Source organism: Centropristis striata, chromosome 1, assembly GCF_030273125.1.
Source record: "Centropristis striata isolate RG_2023a ecotype Rhode Island chromosome 1, C.striata_1.0, whole genome shotgun sequence".
Classification (NCBI taxonomy): domain Eukaryota; kingdom Metazoa; phylum Chordata; class Actinopteri; order Perciformes; family Serranidae; genus Centropristis; species Centropristis striata.
In genome coordinates, this window is record NC_081517.1 from 11007503 (window position 1) to 11027199 (window position 19697).

Consider the following 19697-nt stretch of genomic DNA (forward strand, 5'->3'; position numbering starts at 1 on the left):
TTTTTATATTTTTTATTGCATTTTCCAACATAGACAAAAACAACAAACAACACACTGTGGCCACAGAAAACAAATATCCAATTACTTATGATGTATTACAGACAATACAATGAAAATTCTCTGTCCCATTACAATTGACAGTGATGTAGCAAATACACATCTGGAAAAAAAAAAAAAAAAAAAAAAAGTGAAGAGTCGTTAAAAAATAAAAAAAAATAAAAACAATTTTTCCAAAAATCTCAATTTCCATTTTGAGAGAAAGCAATTTTCTTTTAATAATTAAAAATAATAAGTAAATGAATGTCCTTCCTTATTCCAAAAACATCAGTTAGCCAGTTTCCCTCATTGCCATCTATCAACCCTTTTAATACAATAGTTGTGAGTCGTTTACCAGCGTATTTAAAGAAGGGTGAGCACCACATTTTTTGTGATTAAAATGATTCCTTTACTCAGAAAATGTATATTTTGACATCAAGATTGACCTTCTAAGTGGCTTGGAAGATATATTGCTTCTCATAGATTTTATATGGCTGCCTTCTCTGATCCGCAGTCTTGATGAAGTGGCTCCTACCAAAAATTAAAAACTATGGTGATGAAAAAATCAATGACCTCAGTATTGCACTCCATACGGGGCGTTTCGACCTCCTGGGCCTTATGGCGGGGCGCCACCCTCTCTGAGGTATGTGTGGCCGCTACATGGTCGACTCCAACCACTTTTACACGGTTCTACTGTTTGAATGTGGCTGCCGGTGTGATAGTATGAGTTCATGTGTGGTTAAAGACACAGAATAAATATGTTTATATGTTTGGTAAAATTATATTAAAAAGGGTTAAAAACTCATAATTCATTAAAGGTATTAAAAATATGTGTTCATGGGTTAAAAATTGAGTAAAATGCGTTAAAATACATGTTAAATGGTAAAAACTTCATTACAGTGCACAGTGTTGTTAAGAGGATGTGTTCTCAGTGATTGATTAATTTTGCCTACAGGCCTGAAGAGGGAGCCCTTGCCGATCGATGCTTCACTTGTAATGAAGCTGGCAAAGGGTTCAACTGTGTCCTGTCTCTTCATTTACATTTCCCTCTTCAGGTATGAAAAACACAGTAATTGTGTAATGTGGTTGTAGGTATATTTTGTTCATAATTCGTGAGTGCCCGGATGTAAAGTAGAGAGTCGTCGGAAGTGTTATTTTGTATCTTTTGTTGTGTGTCGCTAGTGAAGCATTGTTAAGTAGCAGTAGCTAAGCTAACTAGCCACCTGTGGCTCCCGGTTAATATTCTCAGGTCTGGGAAAGTACTGTGTGTGCACGTGTGTTAAAGTCTGAGAGAAATATTGTGTGTATATTCTCAGTAAGGTTATTCTCCTGTGTATTAATGAGTACATGAGAATGTTAAATGTATAAATTATGTTTTTTCACTTGTAATGAAGCTGGCAAAGGGTTCAACTGTGTCCTGTCTCTTCATTTACATTTCCCTCTTCAGAGAGGTCATTACACCGGCACCTCCTTCGGTGAGCGGCTGCTGAGGGCCACTTCAAAATAGGTGATTCACCGCGCCCCTGTGCACCATTTGCACCGTGAAAACTACAGAAGAAAACAGAAGAAATACAAAATGCTTCTCTGTTTGAAATAATTCAAACATAAAACATGTTCACATATTTGTCATGTTTACACCCAATACAAATAATTTTAACCAACTAATAACAATGACATATGAAATTAAATGTTTTAAGCTATTGTGACAAGTGTATCACATGCTTCCTTTAAATGAAATTCAACATATTTATTTGTTCACAAAAAGAAATGATTGCCTTTTATCCTGATGCGCAATTAACTCATAAACAAATGAAGTAATGACATTCTCTTTTTCCTTAAACAAAATCTTATCTGATAATAATACACACTCCACATTTTCATACCCCATACCATCATACCTCAGTCTGCTCTCCAAGGGTGCTAATTAAGGAGTTTCAGCCATCAGTTAGCATGCTCTCTAGCTGGACGCACACCTCACAGCTCGGCGTGCTTAGAAATAACAGGCACGATCAATACAAAAATAATAAGGTAAAAAGCATTGTAAACTCTTTCCTTACAGGATTCAAACAGAGGAACATGATAAATAACTAATATGTTTACAAGTTTTTACTGTTCCCTCCGATGATGCATGATGAGCACATTGTGAAGAGAGTGCCAGGAAGTTTAGCGTCACAAAAAACATCAGAAGAAGAAAATGGCGTAATTCAAAATAAAAGCAGAACACACCACAAGGTGACACTGTAGGACTAAAATGTCCTGTTAACAAATGAAAACAATATTGTGTACAATATGAATGTGATTTATCATACCTTTACATGCAGAAGTTATGGCTACAGGATGGAGTTCGAAGAACTGTGGGGAAAACTGTGGCAGTGGATGGAGGGAGAACTTTCAATCGCAATCCCCCACCCCTAACAGTGGGTCTAAGCGAGTGAGAAAAGGAGAAGGCAGCAGAAAGAGCTGCGGGAGAGGAAGAGTTGGTTGGTGTTAACCTTGTCTCAGTGAGTGCAAGAAAGTCAGAGATTAACTCAGTCTTGCAGCAGACTGGCAGTTCCAGATTCCACCTTTGACCAGGTGCTGAGTATGTGTAGAGCGAGCAGGCTGTACAAGGTTTTGGTAAGTATGGTAGCATGAATGTGGTTTAACCCTCTATGGCACAGTGTTGCCCTCAGGCAACATACCCATTTTTGGCCTGTCAAATTTCTACAATGCATGTTTTTGAGTGATGCGATACTTTAAAAAAGACAGAAGAGTATAGGGAACCAATAGCAATGCTTTAATTTGTCACATGACCTCCAGGAAGACATATTGACCCTACTTTGCAGACTTTTCCAAAGGAAACTGTCAGGGATGTCTTGTCTTGGTTTTTTTGTCTTGTGAATTTACGGTTTTATTTTGAAAAGTAACTTCCGGTTTTATTTTGAAAAGTAACTTCCCTCTCGTTTCAGGTCACTTGCCCTTTCTCCTGTGTCAGGTCTGGCTTCTTCCCTGATTCCTGATTGTTTCCAGCTGTGTTCCCCTCCCCCGTGTGTATATAGTCTTTGTCTTCCCCTGTCCTTATTGCCAGAGTATTTCGTCATCCTGTCGAATGCGTCCAGCCTTGTTCACAGTCCTGTCTCGAGTGTGTCAAGTTTTGTTTTCTGAATTGCATTTCCTCTGATACAGAGTGATTTTTTGTTCATAGTTTTCTGGTTAGTTTCTTTAATTTTCAAAGTCAGAGTCATTTTTGTAGCATTGTTTTCCTCCTTTTGGAGCGTTTTCTGTTTGTAAATTTTGTAACATAGATTAGAGTAGATCGTTTCTTAGCCTGTGTGCTTTTCCTCTTCGGAGTGATTTTGTTTTGTTTCTAATTTTTCATAGAGTATTTCCTATAAGATCAGAGTAGTTATTTTTTCCTCCTTCGGGAGCGCTTTTTGTTCTGTGTTTGTTTTGTGTTCTTGGTGTGGCTTCGGACCTTCTAGATGTTCATAGCTTGTTTATTTATCATTGCTGTCTAAGAGAAATCTGTTCAGATAAATAAAACATGTCGTTACCGCTGCCTATCTGCATCTGAGTCCTCCTTTTTGCCCAAGCCTGACAGGTTCCTTCCACAAGTTAAAAGGCAACTGGTAATTATTTATATATATATATATATATATATATATTTTTATTTTTTTATTTATTGTCTCATGTTTCTTCCATCAGCTGTTAATGAGATGCCCTCTCTTATAGATAAATAGTTGAGCTGCGCTGGCTCAGTGTGTAGAGTGGCTGCAGCAGGAACTGGGACAGGCCCGCTGCCGATTTATCTGGAATGAAGAGAATGTCACTCATTCAAAACAGATAGTCGTATCTGCAGCACAGAAACACTGTTGAGACTTTACAATCACATGAACCATGTCAATGAAGTGGAAACAAAAGAATAACAAGAAAAATAAAATGGAAACATAAATATATAGCCAACTCAGCAAAAATAAATACATCAGGGTTCACTGTAATTTATATATATTTTAAATTAATTTCCCTCACAATAAATAATTTCTTGTTAGCAGAGTGAATCCGTGTGTCTTCCGTTCAATCCATATCCGTTTGGAAATCAAAACACGAAAAACGAAATAACAAGTTTGATTTCATTTTTTTTTTTTTACTCCAACAAGTAAAGAAATTGTGTGATATGTGATATGAATTGATTTTTAACTTCTCATTTTTATTTTCCATGTATCCTTTAACATAAGAAGATGGGAAATGAGTTGAACAGAATTTTTTTTTTAAAGTGCATTTTGTCCCATATCCTCCAACCTTAAGTTTACCCTCCTTCTGCCTTTAAAAAGTGTGCATGTGTCCATGTTTAAAATGTAATCAATGACAAAGCGTGCCTGTGCAGCTGCGTGTTGCATGGAACCACATGGATCTAATGAAAGAGGTCACAGCCAGGGTCATAGAATCCTGACCACATGACCACTAAATTCCAAAATGTACATTTTCAAAATCAACGTTCAGGCCTTATCCTCATACTTGATATACTGGTCATGCAATGTGTTTAAAACAAAAAAGAGAAAAGTGGGACTTTTGTAGGCTATCATGTATAATGTAAATGAAACTGGACTGGACTATTGAAAAAACAGTTACTTTTCGTTATCCGTGTTTTAAATTTCCAAACGGATATGGATTGAACAGATGATACACAGATTAGAGTGGAAAGTTTTTTCTCTCTGAGCTGTTTGACTGAATAATAAAGACAGAACAGTGCTCCTCCTCTCTCCCCTCTCCGCCTCCTCTCCTCCTGCTCCTCCTCCACCCTCTCCTCCTCTCCCCCCTCTCTCCTTGTCCTCCTCCCTCTCCTCCTCTCCTCTCAGTGTCTCCGGGCTGATGGAGTGTCAGGTCGCCGCCGTGTCCTCCCTCAGCTGGACCCTGATCCTGGTGGGTGTGGGCTACCTGCTACGCCAGACTCGCGGCAAACTTCCGGCTAAGTATGGCCGTTACACGGCGGCGGGTAGCCGGCTGTGTCCGGCCCGGCTGGGCTGGCTGCTGCAGGAGGCTCCGTCCTTTCTGCTGCCGCTGCTGCTGCTGCTGCTCGGCGGGGAGCCCCGGGGCGGAGGAGGAGGCACCGGGAGGACGCTGCTGCTTTGCACCTTCATGCTGCACTACTTCCACAGGTCAGGTCGCAGTGGGAGAGTAATCAGATTACTTTTCTGCAGACTGCAGGAGCAGGCTTTAAAAGTAAAGAAGTGGACCTATTCTAACTTTCTCTCGGTTGGCTCATTTAAATACTTAATATTCTGGTATGTAGACTAATTTATAACAATGTCGAATGATTTTAACCTGTTCCTTGACCCATATAGGCCTATGGGACATATGGGTGTTACCACACTGTTACACTTATTTACAAAATTGTGTTTTCCAGCTAAAAAGTCCCAGCTATAATGATCTGCAAGTCGGATCAATGATAGGTATTATGGTTTTGCCAAAAATGCTTTCTGTTCGAGGCCAGCAATTCAAGTCTGTCCACCTCTGTCCAACATTGGCAGTTGGTGGCAGTTAATTCTGTTGATTGCTCTGCTCTGATTGCCTTTGATCTTTGCTGTAATTACAGTTACAGATACACAAGCACTGGTCCCTACAGCTATTGCTGTATGGGACCAGTGCTCGGTGCGATTGCCCCGTGGCCCGAATAATGTATTACATGTAAAAATATAAAATGTACGTGTATTTTGCGTTTATTTACGCATTTATGTATTTATTTCTGCAATAACTCACTTTTTATAACAATGTCGAATCATTTTAAACTGTTTTTTTTTATGTTAAATCTTGACCTGTAAAGTAACTAAAGCTGTCAGAAAAATGTAGAGGAGTTAACCTCTCAAGTAACATAGAATAAGTCAATGATTATTGTTGTGGTTAAAGTCAGTAGAACAGGCTTGTTTTATTGTTTCGATGAAAACAAGTCAGAGTGAAAAGTTTTGATGCTGAAGTTTCTTGTTGGCTGTGATAATTCTTTTTAAAATACATAATTCTAATAATGAACAGCACTTACTGCAAAATATATGACAAAAAAACAACAATCCAAGCTAGTCAACAACAAGTTGACGGCCACACAAATAAAAACTAAAGAAACAAACATGAATCTGATCAAACCGGTTTCATGTTTGTGATTCTGAGCCTCAGATAACAGGAACACACAACAGCTTTTAAAAATCCCGTAAAGAATTTGTAAATATGGAAGATGGAAGTTGCCAAAATATAAAAGAATAAATACATGACACAATAAAAAGCAAATTGTAACCCTATAAAGCCTGAATCATGAAATAATTGTTTATTGAACCTGCTGACAAATTAAAAATAAATAAATTAAACATCAATTTGCATACATGAATTCTAATTTAGTTTATTAGTTTATTTAAAAGGGGAGAGTGCAATTTCATAAAACACATGATTGTACATGGTTAAAAAAGCCAGAGAATTACGAAACAAAAAACAAACAAACAAAAACAACAAACAAAAAACAAGTACAATATACAAAATACATATAGTTACGATACAATTAAGAAAAAATACAACATCACATACAACATCACAACATAACATTTTATCATAACATCAAAACAACACAACAGGCTTATCTTTTAGTGTTGGCAGCTGTAGGTGTTGATAAGCCACAATTTCAACTTTTTTGTGAAGGTCTTGTATGTTGTTAGCAGTTTAACCTCCTCAGGTACTGAGTTCCACACACTTGCACTCCTTACTGACCAGGCTGACTTACTGAAAGTGCTCCTGCGCAGAGGAATATAACAGTCACCTCTGACAGAGCCTCGTATCATATTTGATACATCGGGTCTTTTTGTGCAATTTGTTGCTCACAGTTTGTTTTTCTTGAACTAACAAAAACATATAAATCCTAATATTTTTAATCTATTAAGACTTTGACTTTCCTTTTAACATTTTCCTCGAACATGCAAAATATATTTTTTCCATAAAACACAACATCATACATCTGCTGATATGAAGTTTTCATGCAGCAATGACGGATACACCAGTGGAACCAGCAGATTATTTTTGCTACATCTGGTATTTTTGTGCAGTTTGTTGCTCAGTTTGTTTATCTTCAACACATCTGCAATGCTCAATTTTTTTGCCATCTAAAAATACACACCAAAAGAAACTAATTATATATTTCTTTGAATTGTTCGAGAGATATCTCAGTTTTACTCTAAATTTACCTCATTATGTCAGTTAAACCTTTACTTAGTTTACCTAAATGAGAAAAAGATGTATGTTGCTTTGTTTAATGCATAATGTAGGAAATGCAAAAAAAATGACAATTGACAAATTTTCAAATAAGTTGTCATTCATACCGATCATATCAAATTTGATACACACATTGTCAACACAGTTTTACTGTAAATTAAGTTATGAAATATTGTATGATGATATTATATAATTTAATATATAGATATTATTTTTCAAAATTGACAATAATATTCTTGAAAAATGACATGTGGGTCACTGATTGAAGGTGGAGGCGGTGCATAAATGACTGATCCCTGGTGGATTATACAGGTACTGCATGTGTCAAATATGATACATTCAGCTTTATAGGGTTAAATATATTAGAAATGAATGTGGGCATCATTTATTGATCAGACGTGATGCTTTAATAAAACATTTTTTAATGTGTATTGATTTATTATTTCACTATGCCAGTGACTTACATCTACAGATTCATATTTGTGGTTGTCAACAATTCTTGATATGAAATGAAACAGGAAAGTAATACAAAGCAGAAATATTAATTTGTGACAATAATTGAAGCGTTATTAAAATGTTGGAGGAAGAACGACATGAAACAAACAAACAAACAGGACGTTTTTTGCAGGAGTTTCATCTTCCCCCTGCTGTTCCAAGGACGCCCCGTCCCGATGTCCATCGTCCTCTACGCCGCTGTCTTCTGCTCGCTCAACGGCTTCCTGCAGGGACACCACCTGCTGCACTGCTCCACCTTCACACACACCTGGGAGACTCACCTTCGCCTGGCTGTAGGTCAGTCAGCTGCACCTGCTGCTCCACCTGCTGCTTCAGCTGATGCTCCACCTGCTGCTTCACCTGCTATATCACCTGCTATATCACTTGCTGCATCACCTGCTATATCACCTGCTGCTCAACCAGCTGCATCAACTGCTGCTCCACCTGCTGTATCACCTGCTGCTCCACCTGCTGTATCACCTGCTGCATCAGTTGCTATATCACCTGCTGCTCCACCCTCGACATCACCTACAGCTCCATCTGCTGCTCCACCTGCTGCTCCACCTACTTCTCCACCTGCTGCTTCACCTGCTATATCACCTGCTATACAACCTGCAGCTCCACCTGCTATATCACCTGTAGCTCCACCTACTGCTCCACCTGATATATCACCTGCTGCTCGACCTGCTACTCCACCTGCTGCTTCATCTGCTGCTCCACCTCTCTTATCATACAGTATTTGATGTGAATCAGAGTCTCGTTCCATCTCATGATAAGTTCTTTTTTCTGCAGGTTCTCTTCTCTTTGTGGTCGGGATGATCATCAACGTGCACAGCGACCACATCCTGCGCGGCCTGAGGCGACCCGGGGAGACAGTGTACCGGATACCCCGCGGTGTGTCCCGTCCTGCAGCTCTCTCTGCTCTGTTTTTTTCTCATTAATAATCTCTCCGTGTTTTGTTCCGCCAGGAGGAATGTTTGAGTTCGTGTCCGGAGCCAACTACTTTGGGGAGATTGTGGAGTGGTGCGGTTACGCTGTCGCCGCCTGGTCGCTGCCCGCCTTCGCCTTTGCCTTCTTCACCGCCTGCTCCATCGGGCCCCGAGCCTACCACCACCACCTGTACGTCACATACCTCATCTATGGTATATATACGTATATGCTCCATATATGTTTATTGCCAGCGCAGCAGGAATTTACTGGAAGTTTAAGCCTAAGCCTAACTTGGTAATGATTTTACCTCACAAGCTACATATATATATATATATATATATATATATATATACACATACACATATATACAATATATATATTGTAAACACCTGAAAGGTGTGGCATGTGACACATCACCCTGTACCCAAGGTCATAGGGTGTTTCGGGTCTTTGATTATCAGACACCCTCACCTGTGCGACCCAGCCGCAGTGATCATACCCCAGGTTGTGTCCAAGCAGCGCGCTATTCCAAGGATCCCCTCTCTTGATCCACAACCACCTTGAAGCTTTTTCTGCTGCTTAGCAGATGTTCTTGGTGGCCTATCTTTCTAGCAACCCACAAATGCCAAGGAGCCTGAGTGCTCTATGCAAAGATAGACCAGGAAACCCCCTACAGCCCACCTCGATTGGCATGCAGTGGACCCTCCAACTGTTCTCTCTGCAAGTTCCTACCAGTTCCAGGTATTCGGTCTTCCCAAGAGAATGTCAATTTTAGGAGCACAACTTGCTTTGAGGAGTCTGATGATAGTACCACATCTGATCCGAGCGACGTCGTCACAATGTGCTCCGGGAACTTGAGCTGCCTCCCCAGGCCCACCATAATTTCCGACCAGGTGGTCTTCCGTGTAGATGCATGCTCCCAATCTGTCCAAGCTCCTTGCTGGCGCATGGCCACTGTCCTACTGCAACGCTCCTCGTCTTCGACTGCACGGATCGCTTCTTGGTTCATCTGCCATCGATCTCTCCCCAGAGCTTTGTCGTAGCGGAGCCTTGTGATGCTGCCTAGTCCCGCTTGGCCGATTGCCACAGAGCCTACAAGAAGGCTGTGCCTCAGCCTCTGTTCTGCATGCTCGACTGCCTCCTGAGCCTGCCACTTCCTTCCTGTTCTAACTGCGGAGGAGACTCTGGTGTCAGCTGAGTCCCGGTACAAAAGCACCTCCCTGGCTCTCATTACCTTAAATTCCTCTGACAGGCCGGTGAATGGAAGTTGAAGCTTGTTGGTATGCCCATAAAGGGTGATGCTACTTAGGCTTCTCGGCAGGCCCAGCCACCTCCGAAGGAACTTGCTGATGCTGCACTCGAAGCCCTCCGCCGTGGTCATTGGGACTTAATATATTAGCAGTGGCCACAGGATTCTCGGCAGGATACTGTAGGCGTTGGCAAGGTCAAGCCACCTCGAATTTCCCTTGCCTCCCGAATCAACTGGGTAACCAAACAGCCCAGCATGCCTGGAACTCCTCCCTTCTGCATGGAGGTGTTAATATGGGAATTCTTTAGGAGGTACTCCATCATCCGTTTTGCAAGGGTCTTGAAAAAGATTTTGCCTTCCACACTGAATAGAGAGATAGTGCGAAACCGCATGATGTTACTCGCGTTCTCCTCGCTCGGTATCCAAACACCTTCCACATGTTGCATACCTTACCCCTCCGCCATATTACCCGTATGAGTCTCCACAGCCTCGGAAGGAGTCTTGGGCACTGCTTTTATACCTTGTATGGCACTCCACTGGTATGGCACTGGTCTGTGCAGCCCTGACCGTGTCCCTGACTTCAGCCAGAGTGGGCTCTTTAATGCTGAACTGGATGGATTGCTCAGGAGGTGTAATTAGCTCTCTGCAGGGACCTAGCTCTTCTTCCCTTCTGCTGTTGCTGTAAGTGGCCCTGAGGTGTTGGTCAATTTCCTCTTCCTGGCAAACAAGGGTCCCACGCTGCTTCTGCCCCAGCAGCTGCTTTGAGAATCCAAATGGATTTGCTATGAAGGCGGCCTGCTTGCTGGCCCTCTCTCTGCCACTTTTCCTTTGCGTCTCAGCTCGGCGGAGGGAGATAAGACTCTTCAGCAGAATGCTCCATAGCTCTGCCATGGAAGGGGGAATCAGCTTTTGAGAGTAGAGGCATCGTTTGAACCAAGCTGTAAACACGTTTATTTCTACTGTGAAATCGGACATTTTAACATGAGAGTCAATCTAACTTGCTCCCTTCAGCAGCCTGCCTGAAGCGGCAGGTCGAGGAATTGCAGTTTTTGGTACTTCTGCATAGGGCTTCACAGCTCAGGACCAGAGGTTGCTGCTTGTATAGAACCCTATGGGTGATGTCACGGAGGCTACGTCCATACTTTATACAGTCTATGATATACATATATGTAAACAGTATAACCAACTAAAAATTACATAAATAAAAATAAATGAATTAATTGATTTATACAAAAAATAACATGAAAATAAATAAATGAATATGTATAAATAGTTTAATTTAAAAAATAGATAGATAGAATCAATGTAAAAATAAACAAACGAATGTATAAATAAATAAATACATGACAAAATGTAAAAAAGAATGTAAATAAATAAATGAAAATGTATAAATAAATAACTAATAAAATAAAAAAAAATATAGAATGTTCATGTATATTTGGCATTAATTTATGTATTATGTATATTTATGTACCTGGTGAGTTTCTTGAAAAAAATAAAATGTATGAAAAAAATGTTACAAATTTATGAGAAAAAAATAATGGTAAAAATAATAAAAATGTAATGTTAATCTTAAATATGAGTCGTGTTCTGCTGCCTGGATATTTAGTCATTTAGGGGCTTCGGGATCAGAAGAATTACAAACGTGAATATTAATATCAACATTTATTATTATTCTGTTATAGTTGGTGATGAAATGATCATGTGACCTGTGTTACAGAGACTACCATCACAGGTTCAAGGAGGAATATCCACAAAGCCGCCGAGCCGTCATCCCCTTCCTCCTCTGATCTTCATTATCATCATCATCACCATCATCATCTTCACACGCCTCCGTTAGTTTGCAGATTTTTAAATATAATCATCATATAAACTATGTTGTATTCTGTGAGGGACAAAAAATGTAGAATTAAAGAAATAAATAAGTAAATACATAAAAAATTTGAATAAATGTAGAAATAAATAAATACATGTGGAAATGTCAAAATAAAAGGAAATAACTAAATAAATGAAAATGTAGAAATGAATGAATCAACAAATAAATAAATAAATAAATTAATACAGAAATAGGAGGAATAAAATATAAAATGTATGTGTATCTTTTGCATTTAGTTATGTGTTTATTTATTGAGTGTCCTTGAAAGAGCACACTATATACTATTCACGGGGCTTAATCCTAGATTTTATTCTTCCGTTTCTTCCGGGGGTTTTGTGGAAAAATAGTATTAGATTCTTGATATTTAAACAATAAACATTAACAGCACAGTGAATTAAATCATGCCTCATGGACAAATGGGCAGACAAGCCTACTGAAGTTGATTTGCATGACATGGATCTGAACTGGCTCCCAATCCACGTTTCTATTGTTTCTTTGAAGTTTCTCTCACTACTTTGTAATGTCTGGTTCCTGTATGCTAACTACATTAAGTAGTCACTTCATCTGTAACTATCTCCTGTTCTTTGATCATGTAAGACTGAAAATCTGTATATAAGGTAGAAAAGTTTCTTGTGTCGGGAGAGTTTGCTGAGGACTGTCTCCGTGATTGATCACACCGGCTTTCTGCATTTTTCTTCAGAGACTTAGAAACACTCTCAATATTTTGGGAAGAAACTGCAACTACATTTTGGCGTTGTCGGCAGGGTTGGACGTTCCGCTGACTTTCACCGGGAGGGATTAACAGGTACGCGCCGGCAAACAGGGTAATTCCGCTCTGACAAACAGAGGACAGGACCCACCTGGAGATCCCTACGGTGCGGGACAGCGGACGCTCCATCCACTTTAATACGTGGGTACCGGTGTTATTAATCATTGCTTGTAGTATTTAAATCCAAGGTAGACAGTTCATGTTTAGCATCTCGTAATTCCCCTGGGGGGTTGAGAAACCTGTCCGTGTAAAAAGCCACTGAGTTTCGGGCAGGGAAAACGTGTTGGTCTGGTACCAAAGTTATATTTAAGAAAAAAGAAGAAAAGAAAAAGAAAAAAAGAAATAACACAAAGTTAGTGTGTGTATGATAAGATCTGACCATACTGTGTATTGAACGATCAGAGTGAGTGTTTTTTTTGTGTGTGAAAGTCCATTGAAAGTTGAAGCACACCTGCCCCAGAGAGTAAAACGGGGAACAAAATGGGGAAATTAAAACATTTATCTGACCCTCTTACAGGCCCTGTTAAAATAATGGCAAGGAGATGGAAAAAAATGTGGTTGAAAATGTTCCATTATGGCATAACTTGACTCAGGGGGATTGCCTTTAACAGGCACACTGAGTACTGATTGTTTGAGGAGGTGTAAGATTATGCTAGAAGAGAGACAGAAAGTAGGAAAGAAAAAGATTGACTGGCAAGCTTCTGAGAAATGGGAAATAGAGGCAAAATTTAGAGAAGCTAAGTCAGTAAAATGTTTAATGGTACAGCAAAGAGAAGAAGGAAGGTGTATGTATGAAAAGAAGGAACATAGAGAATGTAGGGAAAGACAGAGAGCTTTTTCTGCCCCATATGCCGCTGTCTCCATGTCTGCTGACCCTCCTCTAGCCAGGACACCTCCACACGGGGCAAAAGGAGCAGAAAGCCTGGACACTGAAGAAGAGCAAATGCTGTTTCGTGATTTGTCCACCCTCTTTCTGGAATCTTCACCGCTGGACCTCAAGAACCAAGTTATGTCTACATGCATCTGCAGGAAGACAACAACGACATCGACCGCCTGGACACAAACCTTACAGGCTGAGAGGAATAAGAACAATGGAGGATCTGAGGGAGAAGGAGACCAGGGGCACCGTTCAGGCCTCAAGGAGAGAATGGCAGCCGAAATCAAAACCGGCTGAAGTGCTACAACTGTCATGTCTATGGACACATCTCCCGTAACTGTCCCACCCCTCAACCAGATGGACAGATGGAACAATAGACAGAGGAATTTGGCCACCGAAGGTACTGTCAATTTCTCCAGGAGTCCAGACAACACAGCAACAGGGGACAGCAGGCGTAGGTCAGAGCATTGAGCAGCACATTAACATAGAACACACACACACACACACACCAAAACATTTAACTAAGGATTTCAAATGCTCCCCCTGAGTTAACACTTCATGCCCAAGGTATTTAATGTATTTAATGTAAAATGATTGGTTAAGCAAATGCACATTTTAGCGTTGCTGTTCACACTGACTCACAGTTCCGGTTTGCTTCCATTTTCAATTAAAATGAACAAAGTTACACCTATGGCAGGGTGCCGGTCCCACCCTTTTGGTGGCGACTGTAGCTGAAAACCTGGCAGCCACCATGTGGTTGTATGTTTATTCAATGTTGGTAATTTTCTGGTGTATTTTGCTACAAAAAGCAACTGACAAAGTGATACAGTGTCATTGCGTTGTTTTCTGGAAAATGGTCATAAACTATCACAAACAAAGTTGCAACTCATATCACAATTGGTACATTATTTTGATCATTTAATCATTTTTAGAAGGCCGCAAATTAGGTCCAGACCGCATCTAGGAAATTCTTCATGTATAAAAACAAACAAATGATGTACTCTATAGATTTAACAGGCTATTGCCGTCCATGGATTTAAAAAAATGTTGTGGAGATCTCCCAACCCCTGTATGACATCACACATGGGGAAAAACATTTGGCCATGACTGACTTTTTGACTTAGACTACTGAGGCAGACACTGCTTTCACTGACCTAAAAAAGCTTTGTCTGCCTCTCCTTGTTTAGGACTTCTGGACCCGACAAAACCTTTTAACCTTTTTGTTTCAGAACGTGATGATTACATGTACTGTTCTTAAAACAATCAATTTTGCTTCCTACAGTTTCATGATGAGGACCACAGTCCTGTCTGGAGGTGTTTGACACTGTGTCAAAACCATACAATGATTTCTTTTAACACCCCTTCCTAATTCTAATGCTATGCGGTATGTGGATATTTTCAGCCATAAGAGATCCATCTTATGCTTCTCCTTGTGTGTCATGCTGTATAAACACAGTATAGTTGACAGTGCAAGACTGCCTAACAACCAGACTGCCTAACAACCCATCTGCACAGGCAGCTAAATTATCTCCACTAACACACTTTCATTTTAGGAACAGGACAGAACATCACAGTCTACACTGACTCTCAGTATGTTTTCAATGTGTGTCATAACTTTCATGCTTTATGGAAAAAAAACTGTGGTTTTCTCACTTCTACAGGAAAGCCAATTGCTCATAAACCTCTCATCATTAACCTCTTGTCTGCATTACTCCTGCCAGCATCTGTTGCAATATGTAAATGCAAACCTCAAACACTGCTGAGAATTGCTGCAAAAGCAGCTGCTTTGTCTCCAGCCTCCCCCATTTTTGCAGGTGCCCTTTTTCTGTCCAAAATGATGTTTTCTTCCTTAATGATGTTTCCTTATTTCAGACAGGAGCTGATGCAGAGAGAAAGCATTATGACGAAATAAAGGGTGCACACAAATCTTATCTGTAGTCTGGGTGAACGCAGACGGCCTCCCAGTACTTCCAAAAATGTTCCTCTTTTTTGGCAACATTTGACCCAACATTTGACCCATTGTCGGAGATGGTGAATATTATAAATAGATCATTGTATGCAAAAAAAATATTTTTTGTTGTGTAAATAACCATGTTCTGCAAGTTTATCTTTCCAAAGATGAAAGCTGCCCTTCCTGAACCAACCAACAACTCCACAACATCCAGCCTGGAGACTGGGTTGTTGTCAAGGACCTCAGGAGTGCTTTTACCATGTTATCTATGTATTGTGTTTATCTTTTCGTGCAGCACTTTGGAAACCTTGTGTTTGCTATAAATGTGCTATATAAATAAAGTGTCTGTTTGGATCAAGAGCCTGTTTGTGTAACGTGAAAAACGCTTTTCACCTGCTTCAGTTCTATTATTGTTCTATCTGTTCATCCTTCGTTCAGTACAACTTTATTTGAAAATAAGTAATTGATTTCTTCCTCACACAGTCCAAAATCAAAGTGCAGCTCAGGTTTAGTTAGTGACTCTAAATTGCCCGTAGGAGTGAATGAGAGCATGACTGTCTCTATGTGTCTGCCCTGTGATAGTCTGAGACCTGTCCAGGTGAACCCGCCTCTTGCCCAATGTCAGCTGATCGGCTCCAGCCTCCCGAGTCCCAAAAACATTGGATCAGAGTTGACGGAGTTGTCGGGGCGAGGGGAATGTGTGTGTGTGCGCTCTTTGGGCCTCATTCATGAAACGTGAGCAGAACGAATTTGTGTGTAAACCGTTCGCAGACGGAAATTTACGTGCATCTCCGCATTCATCAATATTTTAGTAGCTCCGATCTTTTCGTAGCTACTAACAAAATCTACACATGCTGCTGACCACACGTAGTGCTTGTGTAAATTTAAGAACGCATATAAATAATGCTCGTCACTGTTGGAAATTACAATTTTAATTCATAATGCGTTCTGATATGTACACAATACGCAGATGCCTTTGAAACATGTGATATAAACATGACAAACGATTAAAAAATATAACATATTTAGTTAAATTAGTTGGCAATTGGCGGGATTAAGATTCAGATTAAACTCATAATTGTGAATTATCTATGTAAATTGACGCATCCTGCCTGCAGTTCTCAGAGGTATCATTAAATTAATGCCAGAGTATATCCAATTTCCATACGGCGCACAACGGCAGACAGAAGTAATGCAGGGGTTCAGCGCAGTTGCAAACATGCCAGGTGTTATCGGTGCCATAGACTGCACACACGTACGCATCAAGGCTCCATCCGGTGATGCATTTGCTTACATTAACCGGAAAAACTTTCATTCCGTGAATGTGCAACTGATCTGTGACGCAAAGTGTGTGTTGTTAAACGTTGTGGCACGGTGGCCCGGTGGGACGCATGACGCATTCATCCTGCGTAATTGCGCAGTTGGCACGCGTTTGGAGGATGGAGCTGTGAGAGATGGCTGGCTCATTGGTAAGAATATAGCCTGCATAATCACATGTGTGTGTTATATATGGACTTACCTTTCTATATCCATAGGGGATAGGGGTTACCCACTGACGCCGTGGCTTATGACCCCACTGGCCAGCCCGCAGACATCACAGGAGCATACAATGAGGCGCACGCGGCTACTCGGGCCGTTGTAGAGCGCACCAACGGGGTATTTTGACTCTGAGCGTCCTCCTCCTGTGGCAGATGTACTTTTTTTGTGTGCGCTAATGCGTTTCTTTGCGTCAAGTTTAATGTCAAACCATTTACGTTTAACCTCGGACGTAGTTCTTTGCACTACAGAAACCACATTTACTGCGTCCGTCACCTCCCTCCACGCTTTCGCTTTGCCTGTCCCTGTCACACCACTACTAACAGATGAAAATAAAAAAAAATTTTTGGACTCCACTTCTCCCAAAATAACTTCAATCTCCGCTTCGGAAAAATTCTTTTTTCTTTCTCGTTCTTTTTTTCTTTGTGCCATGACTGACAGGTCGACAGGATGCCTCTACACACCTCCTTATATGGTGGTCATTAGCAATTCATGGGCGGGGTTCATGCTAATTGCTGATTATCGGGAGCGCGCTGCCACCTTACGATGGATTGGCATTCATGATCATACACACGTGTTTACGATCAGATCTGAGTTTCCCGCGGCGTTCATGAATCCGGAGTAGGTTTTTAGTAGCGTAGGCTTTTATGTGCAAATCTACGCACAAATCTACTAACGTTTCATGAATGAGGCCCACTGAGTGCTGTTGTATTGTGTGTGTTTCCTGTAGGTGTGTGCGTCAGTTCCAGTGTATGTGTGTCTGTTGTATGTGTGTGCGCTCTGTCAGTGTGGTCAGCGTTTGTGTGTTTCTTCCTGTTCTCTGCTTAGAGCATTTTAACTGCTCTCAACTTTAGCTCAGCATATTTAACATGTATTTACACATAAAGGGCAAAAAATAACAAATATCATATTAATATGGATACCTGTTAGAAGTGCGTAAGTACAGACCTCACAATCAAAATTAGATGATTGACACAGATCAATTGGACAAGATGTCAGAAGGGTGTCATTCCATGGTACACTCAAGAAATCCAATATGTTTGAGAAAAGAAAAGTCTAAATACAAAAGTGAACAAATCCCAGACTGACTCATACTAAGGACTGACTGACTGACGGAGTGACTGATGTTATAATATCTGTACTTAAAAGTGTTATAATAATACACCCTAGAGGAAGAATGTAAGTTCCTGGGGAACGATCTTAAGGAAAATTACAACATAACAACAGAAAATCATCTTAAAACAAAACAGGCAAGTCTACTAAGACGCAGGGCAGAATATATGATACACGTAACCAAACACAAATATTACGCTGAAGGTAGCGGGCCGAATCACTTGCTGGCATAAACCCTTAAGCAGCAGGAAGCTGGGAGAGCGATACCTGCTATCAGATGTGCTAGGAGGGGAATAGTGACGTCAACAGAGAAAGTTGTTGAGACTTTCAAAGATTTTTATAAGGTTATTTCACATATCTCTGTTACTGAAAAGGTGTCAATAAAAAGTTGATCGCAAAAAAAAAGATTTTTATAAGGACCTTTATACAGGTGGACAAACACCCACAGAAAATGACTTCTCCAATTTCTTTAGTGGAATGGAGCTTCCAACTTTGACAGCAGAAGATATCCAATATCTAGATTCTGCCATGACATTGGAGGAATTACTTATTATTACTCTGGGATATAATTGGACCAGTATGGTTAGATACTTTTAATTTACGCTATCGAAAAGGGTGTCTTTCATAGGGACCTAAACACAGCCCTGATCACAGTTATTCCTAAACCCGGTAAGGACCCCCTAGAGTGTGCCAACTACCGTCCAATATCCTTGATAAATGCTGACCTCAAGATATTCTCCAAAATGCTGTCTAGAAGACTTGAGAAAGTAATAGGGGACATTATAAGCCCTGATCAAACAGGTTTCGTCAAGGGGCGTCTTGCCTCTGATAATATTTGTCGGCTATTACACATACTTAGCGCATCTCATAAAATTCCACCAGACAGTGGCTTACTTGTTTTTAGACACTGAAAAGGCGTTTGATCGCCTGGAATGGCCATTTCCCTGGAGGACAATGAGAGAATTCAGGTTTGGAGATAAATTCATTAATATGATTAAAACTCTTTACGCTACTCCTTCAGCCAGAGTGTGTGTTGGGGGAGGTATGTCAGAGTTGTTGGACATAAGACGGGGCACAAGACAGGGAGACCCCCTGTCCCCTTTACTTTTTATATTATCCATAGAACCCCTGGCACACTTCATTCGAAATTCTCCCATAATCTCTCCAATTACAATTGGTTCAACATCACATTCAATATCACTTTATGCTGATGACACCTTGGTCTATTTGGCAAACACTTCCATGCGTCTTAACAGTACTAGAGCGATTTGGATATCTTTCAGGGTATAAGGTAAATCAGATCAAAACAAAGTATCTCTACCAGTCCAGATTAATGTCCTTAAGGAGGTCCTATACCTGGGTGTTAGAATAAATACTTCTCCTACCTCGGTGTCGAAACTAAATTACTCCACAATTTTGAAAAAAATTGAGGAGGATATAAACAGATGGAAACATTTACCAAGTTAAGTACCTGCCCGTATTTCGGCCATCAAAATGAATATTTTACCCCGTATTAACTTTGTAAGCTCAACGATCCCCCTTGTACCCCCAACTGGATATTGGAAAAAATTAGAGACCTTGCTAAGAGGTTATGTGTGGAATGGTAAGCGACCACAGTTAAAATGGTCAGCTCTTCAGGTT

The 19697-nt window shown here is 40.4% G+C and overlaps 1 protein-coding gene across 1 annotated transcript; it reads left to right on the forward strand.

Annotated features, from left to right (window-relative positions):
- Positions 1-4393: 4393 nt before the first annotated feature.
- LOC131969186 (3-oxo-5-alpha-steroid 4-dehydrogenase 2-like) lies at positions 4394-12026 on the forward strand. The gene is made up of 5 exons (XM_059330367.1): positions 4394-5171; positions 7889-8052; positions 8548-8649; positions 8724-8874; positions 11655-12026. Exons 1-5 carry the CDS (start codon positions 4885-4887, stop codon positions 11722-11724), a joined length of 774 nt encoding a protein of 257 aa, XP_059186350.1. The 5' UTR covers positions 4394-4884; the 3' UTR covers positions 11725-12026.
- The last annotated feature ends 7671 nt before the right edge of the window (positions 12027-19697 follow it).